We start from the raw sequence: 13,373 nt of genomic DNA on the forward strand, positions 1-13,373 counted from the left end.
CAACAAATTCACCATAAATTATTATTTGTAATTAAATGATTAAATAAAATAATTTTAGAACCTTGTTTTAACCAAAATAAAACATAACAAGATGGCATGTTGGGGCCAACTAAAAACCTGTATTTATCAAGCTGAAATAGGGTCGACTTAAACGGGTTGACAAGTTGATAATGTTGTCCAGACTCGCGTAAAGAAATGGGTCAAATATATTGATCAAACGAACCAACCTCATTCTACCACTAATAAATACAAGAAAGGTGATGATAAAGAATACGAGTGATGGAAATAATAAAATTATTTGTTTAATATAAAAGAGACTTGGAACAATAAGAAAAGTTTGGTTTTGTGATCATTTAAAAAAAAATTAATTGATGATATTCTCCTGTTGATGGTCAATGACTATTTCTTTTTTAATTATTAGTTTTATATCGATTTAAAAGACTGACCTTTTTTAATAAATAATATTTATTCGATTTAAAGGGTTTACCATTTTTAATATGTAATATTCCATTTATGCAGATACACGCATGCATTTATGACATATAATTAACTAAAAAGTGATGTGAATGAAAAGACATGAAAAATAATTAAGATACATGAAAAAAAAGACACCATCACATGAAAAATCAATGATTTTTCTTTTATTATTTCCTTTACTTTATTATATATATTTTAATTTTACTATATGTTTTCTATAATTTCTTAGATATTTCTTATCCTTATGCTATTTCTATTCTCTAGTATACCATGTGGCAACATCCAAAGTAACCATATAACCAGTAAAGTAAAGACTACCTAGAAGTGAGTGACAGCTTAGATACAGTAGTTTAGTGGCTTGCATTGAGGATAATGAAATATTAAAAAGTAAGAACTGAACAAAAAAAAATTAAATAAATACAAACTTTATTTCGTTCACAATTAAGTAAATGGAAACACACAAACACTGGCAAACAATATTGTGTCACAACTCCAACACATTGAGTATTTTAGTGGGATGAATTAATCTACTTTCATACCCACAACAGTCTCTTATTTATGCTTGTTAGTGCATATAGCACTATATATGCTAGTATATCTTAAACTTATAACAAGATGTATTGCTCTCATATGTGAAATAGTTATTTTCTACTTGTGTTGATTGAGGCAAACAGGATCCAAAAGTAGGGAAGAGACATCATTTTTTAGTAATTCTCCATTTGTGAATTTATCCTGACGATTTTCATATGAAAACTCAGACATACGTGCAAAATTAATTGCACAATCGAGCACTGACTTTGGGATATCATTGGAATTGAGGTACTCTTCATTTATAACCTTCCAGTAATCTTCAATGTCCTTGCGAATGAGCTTATAGGCCTCTATTTCTGAGATTCCATATTGCTTCATGCAACATTCAACAGATGATGCAACATGTACTCTTTGTTGTTCAAACTATTTATCAATCAAAGCAAATCAAAAGTCGAGTTAGGAACATCATAATGTTAATATAATTATGCTATTTTGATGAATAAATAATTATACATGTGAATTGTAAGTAAATTCGTATACCTTATGTGAGGCCATATCATCCATGACTCTACCAATAATTGATGCAGCTTGAATGATTTTTGGATCACTGAAAATCCAATCCAACACATCCTCTGTTGCAAATTCTCCAAGACATATCATTGATGTAAACAATAGAGGACAACAAGAAGTTAAGATTCCATTAACTTTATATTCATCATATGTTGGAATGTAACCCTCATGGCACCATTTTGCTTCAACCATATAAGCTTTTGCTAAGTTACAAATCTACAAGTATAATAACCAACATATGAATAAGATAAACTGAATTTAGTAAAGAAGTATTAAGGTAAAAGTTATAGAAATAGAGATATTATACAGCTCGTTTAAAATGTGACACTGCGAGGCTTGATTTTCCACTCTGAGCAGTTAGAACCTCTATTTCTTTAGAGAGTTCTACAATTGTATCAAATATTACTTTCATGCTTAGTGGAAGAGATTCAACGAGACTAAAATCCCATCTGAAATTTTAAAAAATAAATAAAGAATTATTGATAAAAAAAACATTTAAGTGAGAAATCCTAAGCTAATAATCAATCATGATTATTTTTAAGTTCTTAAATTCCCCTTTCAACAAGTTATATAAGTCATAATTTATAAAGGACATCAACCTCTTAAATGCTTCAGTCAAGAGTTCAAGTTCTTCAACAGTGCCATAAGCATCATAAGCATCGTCTAAAAGAGTGATAACAGTGCTCAATTTTCCTGCAAACATTCTTCCATTTCTATATTCAGGCTTGTAGGACATGGCCAAGATCCAAAGATAGCACTCAACCAACCTATCTCTAGCATGAGGGACCTTTTTCATAACATTTGATTGTTTCCACCACCTATAAAAAATACAACATAACAATTTAAATATACTTTAATCTTTATTATCTCTTATTTTGGTAAGATAGTATATTAAATATGAATATGTTGTCACTAAAGAAAAATATTTAAAGGTAAGGGACTTACTTGGTGATAATGCCAATTTCTTTTTGATGCATTTTTTGAAGAATATTGAAGTCTATTTTTGCAAAGGACAGTAGAGTTTCGTTATGGGAAGAATCTTTTTCATAGATAGTCATGTGATATCTTGCCTCAAACCTGAGTACACTCTTGTTAAGAGGTTGCCTTAAGTAGTGATTGATTTGTGCAGCAAGAGATGGACTCAATTGGTTGGCCAATGACATAAGTTGAGTATTTGAGAAGTCATATGCTTCTTCCAATACATCATCTTCATGAGTTCTTAGATGTGCAGCTTCATACAAACTACACAACCCTTGAATATCATTGGCAAGTGTTTCATTGAAGTTTCCTTGCTCATTTTTGAATTTGTTAAACACACCTGCTCAATTCATTAAACATATATACAAAATAATAAGTATGTAATAGATTTTGTTTTGATAAATAACTTTATTGGTGTGTAGTACTTTTCTTGTATAAATAGCATTGACAAAGTTCTATACTTACTTGATGAAATTTGATATCCTTGTTGTCTAAGCAATCGAAAGAGTAGAGCAAGAAAGTGATGATTGTCATCTTCACTTATGATATTGTTATTTTTTGTAAAAATACTGTGAATATGTTCCAATGCTTGATTAATTTCTTCTTGAAAATGATAGGATATACCAAAACGTTGGACGGAGTCAATGAAGTTTAATTTTTGCATGATATTTTGATTTGATGATTCAAACATCATTTTAACCTCCTCTTTTAAGATTTGCGCTTCATGCTTCATATAGTGACTCACTTCTTGATCCTGCAAATATATAAACATTTATAACATAAAAATAGATACATTGTTCAATTAAAAAGAACATGCTTTATTGAATTAAAAGAAAAGATAAAATTAATAAAGATATGCTTTATTAAATTAAAAGAAAAGCATTATATTAATAAATCTCAAAACAATGAAATACATTCAATTCAATTTTCTTCTATTCTATTACTTATTAAACATGTATTTAAACATTTTTAAGAAACAAAAGTGATATATCTTTAAATTAAAAAAAAACTAAAATAGGACAATTTTTTTTAATAGAGTAAATCTAAACTTGAAAAAAGTTTTTTTTTTTTCTCTCTCTATATATAATATACACGATGAGTTTCTTGCTTGGAATTAGACTAATAACAAGGAAATGCTGCAATTTTTACAGCATGAAAGTACTGTGAAAATAAAAATACTAGTAGACTGGATGTATAAATATGAATATATATAATAATGTACCATAGATTGAGAAGCATATTGAAGGAAGGTATTTCCCCAAATGCTAGGAGCAAAATTGACACAAGGTCGGTTGACATCAGATACTGCATTTTGGGTTGAAACAAGTGCTGAAGCTGCAATGGACATCTTTGCTTTATACAAAGTGGTCTTTAATTTCTATGGAAAAGAGTGCGTAGCTTACTGATGAAACACCCAAACATGTAGCTACATATTTATACTCTTAAACCAGGTTGCTTTTGTTGGTCTCTTTTTGACACTAATTTATCATGTGTCTTAATTTATTTATTAAGTAAATGGTTTTCTATGGAACGTGCATGTGGAAGAAGGGTCTACACGGCCTATATTGATAAACATGCAGCAAGCCATTCGGTGCTATGTGCCATAACGTACACGTGCGAGAAGCTTGCCATGACACCTCTCTTAGGCACAATATCTATGGCGTGCCACTTAAGTGGTCTCTTTTTGACACTATTTTATCATGTCTCTTAATTTATTAATTAAGTGAATGATGCTTAAAAAAAACATTGATCAGTTAATTTAAAAATAATGCTCGATTTTCCACTCTGACGGCTGAAATGAGAGAGGAAATTCGTTGAAGTTGCTGCACGAGGTGGATTTGGTGATAAAGATAGTCATTTCTGCCCAATATTATTTATATTTCATCTTCTGCATGTGAGAAAAACAAAAACAAACATTTTCCTAAATACCCACGATATATTTTATTTATTTATTTATGAATGATGATATGAATTAGGTTGTTGAGTCAAAAGACTTATCATTGATAGGAAGTAAAATGGACCAAGAAAATGAGTCTTGTTACTGTTTAGAGAAGGAAAATATATATCCTTGGTACAAACTTTCGTTGACGTTATTATTTAAGAGAAAAATTATTTTTTTAATTGTTTTACATATTTTTCCTCTTTACAATTTATTCATTATGCTGAAGTCACATTTTATGAAAATAGAGTAATTTTTAATTATCAATTTTAAAATATTATATAAATAATAATATTATTAAAAAAAGTGTTATTTTTCTATGAATTTTTTTAAAAAAAATATTCGTAGAATTTTTTTTATGAATTTTCTTATAATAATAATTTCACAGATTTTTTTTTTCAAGAAATTTCGTAAGAAATTTTTTTGTGAATTTTAAAATTGACAAAAATATATTATCTATGAAAGTATTACCTAGAAACAAAATTTTGCAAAAAACTTAATAGGAATCATGTTCTCGCAAATTTTTATACAAAATTCGTATGAAAAATTACATGTAATAAAAAAAATTTAGTAGTGTATCCATCAAGTAAAAAAAAGTAGTGAGACACGATGAGTATGTATCAAGTAAAAAAAATAGTGAGACACGATGAGTATGTAGAGGGACACACTATTAACTAAATAAAAACAAATTAATAAAATAAGGTTGAAGAGAAATTTCAATGCTGGATATGCTACAGGATGATTTTATGTTGTTTATTAATGATTTCCATTCCAATGGCAGGTTAGTAAGAGGATTAAATAGTTCATTCATTATCCTGGTTCCGAAGAAAAAGTGTCCTGAACGTATTGAGGAGTTTAGACTAATCTCTCTTATTGGTTGCCTTTATAAAGTTTTGTCCAAAATTCTTGCTAATAGATTGCGGATGGTAATTTCCAGTGTTATATCTGATTGTCAATCAACATTTATTAAAGGAAGACAGATTTTGGATAGCGTTCTGGTGGCTAATGAGGTGGTGGAGGAAGTCAAGAGGAAGAAGAGTAAATGTATCATGTTCAAGGTTGATTTCTGTAACAGCCCAAAATCGCTGGGCCAGAGGCCCAATTGATTGCCCGGAACGGGCCGTTTCAAAAGTGAAACGGGCTGTTTCGGAAGGAGAAAAATGCCCAAAATTGGAGAAGCAGAACGGGCCGTTCTGGTGGGAGAACGGGCCGTTCTGCTGGGATTGAGAACGGGCCGTTCTGGTTTTGGAACGGGCCGTTCCATTTGAGAATTTTACGTAGTTTCGAGGGGTCCAGAACGACCGTTCCACTTTTGGAACGGGCCGTTCCGGTAGGTGAGCCTGAAATCCTATAAATAACGCCCCTCACCTGTCATTTTCACACATATCTCATTCTCTTCCTATTATCTTCTGTTCTCTCTTCTTTTCCTCTTCTTCTCTCTAAAGACCAAGGGGCACTTAGAGGAGGAGACCAAGAGATCCCTGTTTTGGTTCAACTGCTGTTTATCCAGGTACGGGGGAAAAGGAGATTATTTGTATGCAAAGTTACATGAGGGAATTGGGTAGAAGAGGATTATGAATAATTTTATAATTATTTATGTTTGGAGAATTATTAGTCTTATGTGATTCTGTATGTATTTAGGACTATGAATATATGATTAATTTGTAAAAATGATGCTCTGGGAGAGTGAACGAAATTATAGAAAAGTGTCTGTAGGTTAGGTTTTGGAAAAATTAGATTATTTCTGTTTGAGGAATTGATGATCCCATTAGATTCTGTATGTGTTGAGGATTAGAAATATATATTTAATTTGTAAGAATGATGATCTGAGAGGGAGAACGAAACTGTAGAAAAGTGCCTGTGAGCTAGGTTTTGGAACAATTGGGGGTTTTACCGTTATGTTGAAATTATATTAAATTGGTAATTCCGTTGATTATTATATTAATTTATGAATGTTATTGTTATATTACTTGTTAAAAATTGATAATCTAGATGTGAATTGCTTGAGGGGTGTGTAAACCCTTATTTTGTTAGACTTATCTGTTGTGTATATGGAATTGTGTATGTGATATGAAATTGAGCTATGAAATGAGATGTTGTATGAATGTGATTATGATTGTGATTGTGGTGCCTCACATCAATGACCAGGGATGGCATGGCCCCTGGGTAAGTGATGCTACAGGGAGGGCGTGACCCTGGCATGATGTGGGATGAGTAAGACGATTAACACGTATCACTTATGTCAAATATGGAAGCCCTGGCATAGGGTTAATTGCAAGAGATTTTGTGGATTGTGATGTGATTGTGGTTCCTCACATCAATGACTAGGGATGGCACGGCCCCTGGGTAAGTGATGCTACAGGGAGGGCGTGACCCTAGCATGGTGTGGGATGAGTGAGGCAATTAACCCGTATCACTTATGTCAGTTGTGGCATGGCCTTGGCATAATGTTAATTGTAAGATTTATGTTGATTGTGATGAATTGATTGTGATGTGATTGTGATGTGATTGTGGTTCCTCGCACTGAAGACTAAGGATGATACGAACCTTGGGTAAGTGATGCTACAAGGACGAGCGTACCCCTGGCATGGTGTGGGATGTGTGAGGTAATTAATACTTATGTCGGGGCTGGCACGACCTTGGGCAAGAGATGCTATAGGCGTGACCTTGGCATAGGGTTGATTGCAAGATTTGTGATGATTGTGGTGATGGCGAATTGTGACGTGATGATGATGCACGATTGATAAAGTTATGATACATTGAAATGTTTATGAATATTTTGTTGAGTATCGAGTTATAATGAGATGATATGTTGTGTGTTTGTATGTACTTTACATATAGATGTTTTCTTTTCTCACCGTACAATTTTGTGGATGTTTTAGGTGAGGAAGATCCGGCTGCGAGTAGCATCTAGAATTCCAACAGTTAAATTAGGGGTATGCTCTAATATTGTGACATCGGGGTAGAGGACTTTTAGAACAGAATTTTTATATGGATTTGGAATTGTCAATATCATTTTGAAAACAATTTGTAAACTCTTGTGTTTCATTTTCTAAATCTTTATTATTGTGGTTATTGAAGAACGATTTTTGAAGTTTCTCATGTGAACCCTTTTTACCTTTTTTTAAACATTTATTTGTAAAGTTACAATATATGTGTTGGGGTAGTAAGGGTGTAACAATTTCGAAAAGGCCTACAACTATGTGAGTTGGTCCTGTCTACAATTTGTGATGTGTAAGATGGGATTTCCTACTATATGGTGTACCTGGATTGCGGAATGCCTAAAAACATCTAGAATGTTTGTATTAGTAAATGGTAGCCCAACAGAAAAATTCGGTGTATCGAAGGGGTTGCGTCAAGGAGATCCATTGGCTCCTTTCTTGTTTTTTATTGTAGCAGAAGGCCTATTCATGTTGTTCAATAAAGCCAACCAGTTAGAAAGGTTCAAAGGGTGTTTAGTGGGTAAGGATAAAGTACTGGTTGATATTTTGCAATATGCTGATGATACTTTCATTATGGGGCATGCTTCTTATTCAAATATATGGACCATCAAATCAATTTTAAGGTTATTTGAACTTGCATCAGGGCTGAAGGTTAACTTTTCCAAAAGCACGCTCATGGGGTATAACGTAGAGTCATAATGGTTGCAAATAATGGCTTCTTTTTTACATTGTCGGGTAGGTTCCACTCCTTTCTCCTACCTTGGGTTACCTATTGGGGCAAATCATAGGATGATTTCTACTTGGCATCTAGTCATTGAAAAGGTTAAAAAAAAGTCTCTCTCGATGGAAGTGTACAACTCTATCCTTTGGTGGTAGAATTGCTCTCCTAAAGTCCGTCTTACACTTCATCCCGATATATTTTCTTTCCTTCTTCAAGGATACCAAAGGTATCATCTCTTCCATTGAGTCTTTTCTTAAATCTTTTTTATGGGGTGCGGATCAAGATAACAGAAAAATAAATTGGGTAGCTTGGGGTGTTGTGTGTAGAGACAAAATCCATGGTGGGTTGGGGATTAAAGATTTGTCGGCCTTTAATTTAGCACTTTTGGGAAAATGGCATTGGAGAATGTTAGTGGAGAAAAATAGTCTTTGGGTGAGAATTATTAGATCATTATACGGCATCGCTTCACATTTGCCAAATGGGAGTGGTGCAAAGGGTTCAAGGTGGTGGGTAGATTTAAATAGAATTGAAGAAGGGGATTTGGTGAGTAATGAGTGGATGTCCAGTAATTGTTGTAAAGTCATTGGAAACAGGGTAGACACTAAATTTTGGTTGGATAAATGGGTGGGTCATGGAATTCTAGCTCTTAGGTTCAATCGATTATATCAAATAACAATTAATAAAAATGCTTCTATTGCTGAAATGTCTGAATGGGAGGGGGGTGTGGCTAAATGGAAGTGGAGTTGGAGAAGAAGATTATTGGTCTGGGAGCAGCAACTCCTGAATACTCTTGTTAATTTTATCATTGGTACGAAATTCATTGTTTCTGATGAAGATAAATGGTCCTGGATAGCTGCACCAGAAAGGGTGTATACAGTTAGCTCGGCTTATAAGGTCTTGAGGAATGACATAATATTTGCATCTAATGTCATATTTCGGTGGATATGGACTAGCATTGGTCCAACAAAAGTTTCAGCTTTCGTTTGGAGGGTGATTTTGAATAGAATCCTAACTAAAGTTAATTTGTTTAGAAGAGGTGTTCTGCAAGCAACACAATTGGAATGTTGTTTGTGTAGGAATAAGGAAGAAACTACTTCTCACTTGTTTTTTGAGTGTGAGGTCTCTTTTCAGCTCTGGATGGCGTGCTTCAATTGGTTAGGATTAAATTCTGTTATGCATAATTGTTGTGTGCAAAACTTGGAACAATTTTATGGGCTTCGTTATTGTTCTGTGAAGTATCAAAATTGTTGGATTCTTATCTGGTTATCTGTTATTTGGACCATCTGGCTGGCAAGAAATGATCTCATATTCAGCTCTAAAATAATTCATGTTTCTGAAATGCTAAATCTGGTACAATTACACTCATGGAGATGGTTAAGGGCTAGATTCCCTTCTTTCAAGTATAAGTTCTTTTCTTGGTCCAATTCTCCTAGTGCATGCCTTTCTTAGTATTGCACATTGGTTGTTAGCTCTCTGGGATACGAGAAGTTTGTTGGATATTAGTAATTAAGTCGTTCTTTATGTGAACTTTTGGGTTGACGTGGATTGGATTAACTCTTTTAATTTATTTCTATAAAATACTATATGTATATAGGTTAGAGTACCTTTTGTACTCTTATTAATTCTATTTTGCTTATAAAAAAAAAAAGAGATTTCAATGCTGGATTATAAATGCAGTTATTGTTACAGTTTACCCAAAAGAATAAGTTCCTTGCTGTTAGAAATTTGAAGCTAGGATTTCCCATACCAACAACCCATGATAATTTCATGTTTCAATTTTTTTTCCCTCTTTAATTTGTTGTGTTCTGTTTTCATTAATATTTGAGTTTGGTTTCATGATGGCATGTTCTCATGCTGTTTAGAGAAATTGTGAAGCCGACAAAATTTTTAAAGATAAAATATAATACAAGATATAGATTTTTACATTAAATTTTTAGTTTCTTCCGTTACAAAATCATTTATTAATTTAATTTTTATAGTAATCATTTAATTTTTTCTTTAATTTTTAAATATCAGAAGCATGATTTTCATTTAATATTTTATATTTCTAAAAATCCATATAGGATAAGAATAAAATGAATAAAATAAATAAATAAATAATAAGCATAAATAAATAATTATTGCAAATTTAGAAAATCAAAGAAATTTTGAAAACTATAAGTGATTATAATTTATTTTGAAACTTTTGAAAAATATTTATTGTTGAAACTATTGAAAAAAATTAAAGTGAAAACTAAAAAGTTATTATAATTTTTAAAATTGACAATTGAAAATTACTCTAAATTAGAGGTGATAAATGGAAATTTTTTTTTCTGAAATAATATTTAAAAAAAATTTACCAAAAAACCATTTATTATACATTATTTATCCAAATAGACATTTTTACTGTTCACATTCCGAGGAACCGAATTCTGAGCAGTGTTATTTTTATTTTAATTTTTGCGTTTTAGTTTCTAAGGAAGAGGAAAACTGGATTCAGAACGGGCCGTTCTGCATAAAAAAAATACACATGACGAATGGATCATAACAGAGCGTTCTCCAAGGAATGCAAGCAGAACGAGTTGTTTTCCTTGAAAAATAACCCGTTCTAGTTGCAAAATTGACACATTCCTGAGTCCAAAACAGAAAAAAAAAAATTAAATTAAACACTATTCAGAATTTGGTTCCCGGAAATTGAATTCTGAGCATAAAAAATAAAAAATAAAATATAATAAAGATACTAAGTACCTCCCTAATAATAATAATAATAAAATGTTTAAAGCATTAAAAGTAATAAATCAGGAGCAATAGCATCAAACAGATAATACATAAGCGAATATTAAAATTATATATTAATATAAGAAAAAATGAGGTAATAAATGTAAGATGCTGCCAATGAATCGTGTACAGAGATTGAGCTTTTTCCACATGCCTAGAAAGACATTTTATTTCATAACACAGCTCCAATTTTTTGACTTAAATATACTAGTATATATATTAGGCTTAAATATGTTTTTAGTCCTTCAAATTTAGGATAAATCTATTTTTAGTCCCTCAAATTTAAAATTGTTGTTTTTAGTCTCTGTAATTTTAAAAAATCTTAATTTAGTCTTTATATTCAAGTTATGTTAAGAAATTTATCAAATATTATTGCATAAAATCTACCTATTGGTGTTTCTATTAGTAAAAATATCACATTAAATCCAGTTGATATTGCATAACTGTCTTAATTAGTCACTTTCAAATATGTTATCGGTGACCTAAGGGACTAAAACAAGATTTTTGAGAATTACAGGGACTAAAAACAACAGTTTTAAATTTGAGGGACCAAAAACAAATTTATCTTAAATTTGAGGGACTAAAAACATATTTAAGCCTATATATTAATACAATGTTGTAACTTGTGCCCAGAATGCTGGATACGCATCAACCCCGTTTTAAAAAATTATTTTTATTATTTATTTATTTATTTAATAAACACATCTTTTTTGTGTATGCAGCCGCCTTAAATTTTGAGGCCAGTTATCCCATCCTTTAAGGTACCTCCAACGTAGCGAGGAGATTAGTCACTACTATCAGCGGTGGATACTACAGGGACGAACCAAAAACACATCTTTTTTTTGTGACAGATTTAACAACGGACCAATTTCTAGTTGTATTTTTTAGTGCAACACATAAAGAAAACTTGCCATTTTTTATTATTATTCTTTGCCATCTTTTTTATTATATATATATTTATAAATATATTATTTCTTTATACTCTTAGTATTATTTTCACAATCAATTTTCATTTTTTTTTCTTTTTTTCATAATTATTTTTCATTATTTTATACCTATGATGTCACATAATGTTTTTCATTATTTAGCTGCTTCTAGACGTTTTGGTTGCTAGAAAATGGGCTCGTGTGTGCCTTTGAATGTATTTTTGGTGTTATATTCATTTGCGGCTTGATTGGGAATCTATTGTTCCATAAAAATTCCAAAACTTAAAAAGCCTCTTAAACCTAATTCTCAATTAAAAAAAAATAAAAATAAAAATTATACGCTTTTGGACCTTTGAATCTTAGACCCTGGGGTGTTCCCTATTGATGCTAGAATTAATTATATCGGAGATGGACAATTTTGCGAAAAGAAGAATAACATACCAAATGTTTTAAAATTATTAAAATAATGTTTTATTAATTAAATGAATTTTATAATATTTTGGAGAATTTAAATAATTATAAATGTTTTTAATTAAATAATATATATTTGTGAAATAATTTTGTATAGTAATTATTAGAGAATTACGGTTAAGCTTTTTATTAAAAGGTTAAATGAAGGTTAAATTTTATAAGAGGGACTATCTCAGTTTTTTATTTTCACACTTCTCACTTTTACCTTTTACTCGTACACTCTAAAGAATTAGAAAGAGAATATGAGTTTGTAGGAGATCACCTTAGAGATATACGTCCTTTGTCAAGGAGAAATAAGTAATCTCGTTCAAGACGTGAAATATATGTTAGATAGTGAGATTGATCCTTAACTCCTTCTCTGTTACTTGTATTGTATGAATGAGATTTTCCCAATTAATTGTATTAAAATTGTTTTCATTCTTCTCTATGGTTTTTCATTGTTCTATTTGATATTGTATATTTGTTTATGCCTCAATTTCATGATTGAGCTTGTAATTATGACTTTTAAATTGCCTATAGGTTCCCGTGGGAATCCTAAGGGGCTTTAATGGTTATTTTGTGAATAGTTAGTATGAGTATGTAATCAAAATGTGATATTAGTGTCTTCTTAATGCTTAATATGCCTTTTTGAACATCTTTACCGATTGAATCAAAATTTGAATGATTGGAACATGTAATTCAAAAATTCGGGTGTTATGCAATAATTGTTGTATATTGTTGTCTATCTTCATGATCTATCACGAACAAGAGTCCTTTTTCTTATATGAAAATTATACAATCAAAATGAGAAATAACCTGAGACATGTGATAACATTATTCTTAAGGATCTAAGATATGGTTCTTTAAGAGATCATGGATGAAAAACCCTTCGGGTAGACAAGTGGTCCCTGAAGTGAAGAGTTTTGTAAGATGACTCCTCTAGATTCTTAGTTTAGTTTATACAGTATGGGGACAAATTGAGTCATATTGTTGCTTGAAGTGACCAATATCACTAAAATACGTGACAACATATTTTAAGTTTGTGTACACCCATATATAAAGAGATATACATAGTTATATAC

At 31.2% G+C, this 13,373-nt stretch overlaps 3 protein-coding genes across 3 annotated transcripts; 2 read left to right on the top strand and 1 right to left on the bottom strand.

Moving 5' to 3' along the window:
- Positions 1 to 886: 886 nt before the first annotated feature.
- Positions 887 to 4,014, bottom strand: LOC145949731 (putative terpene synthase 2). The gene is made up of 7 exons (XM_083060574.1): positions 3,779 to 4,014; positions 3,022 to 3,310; positions 2,524 to 2,896; positions 2,178 to 2,396; positions 1,886 to 2,027; positions 1,549 to 1,794; positions 887 to 1,431 (listed from the first exon to the last, which is right to left on the bottom strand). The coding sequence occupies exons 1-7, from the start codon at positions 3,902 to 3,904 to the stop codon at positions 1,126 to 1,128; spliced, it is 1,701 nt and encodes a 566-aa protein (XP_082916700.1). The 5' UTR covers positions 3,905 to 4,014; the 3' UTR covers positions 887 to 1,125.
- Positions 4,015 to 7,734: 3,720 nt separating this feature from the next.
- LOC145949765 (putative mitochondrial protein AtMg01250) lies at positions 7,735 to 8,136 on the top strand. The gene has a single exon (XM_083060643.1). It carries the CDS (start codon positions 7,735 to 7,737, stop codon positions 8,134 to 8,136), a length of 402 nt encoding a protein of 133 aa, XP_082916769.1.
- Positions 8,137 to 8,563: 427 nt separating this feature from the next.
- LOC145949766 (uncharacterized) lies at positions 8,564 to 9,607 on the top strand. The gene has a single exon (XM_083060645.1). It carries the CDS (start codon positions 8,564 to 8,566, stop codon positions 9,605 to 9,607), a length of 1,044 nt encoding a protein of 347 aa, XP_082916771.1.
- The last annotated feature ends 3,766 nt before the right edge of the window (positions 9,608 to 13,373 follow it).

Source organism: Cajanus cajan, chromosome 7 (genome assembly GCF_000230855.2).
Source record: "Cajanus cajan strain Asha chromosome 7, NIPB_CcT2T_4, whole genome shotgun sequence".
In the NCBI taxonomy this organism is placed as follows: Eukaryota; Viridiplantae; Streptophyta; class Magnoliopsida; order Fabales; family Fabaceae; genus Cajanus; species Cajanus cajan.

Coding starts and splice junctions, on each gene's coding strand:
- LOC145949731 (XM_083060574.1), bottom strand. CDS start 3,904: ATGTCCATTGCAGCTTCAGCACTTGTTTCAACCCAAAATGCAGTATCT. Junction 2,028..2,177: donor TTGACTGAAGCATTTAAGAG/GTTGATGTCCTT, acceptor TTAAAATTTCAG/ATGGGATTTTAGTCTCGTTG. Junction 1,432..1,548: donor ATGATATGGCCTCACATAAG/GTATACGAATTT, acceptor ATTGATAAATAG/TTTGAACAACAAAGAGTACA.
- LOC145949765 (XM_083060643.1), top strand. CDS start 7,735: ATGGGATTTCCTACTATATGGTGTACCTGGATTGCGGAATGCCTAAAA.
- LOC145949766 (XM_083060645.1), top strand. CDS start 8,564: ATGTTAGTGGAGAAAAATAGTCTTTGGGTGAGAATTATTAGATCATTA.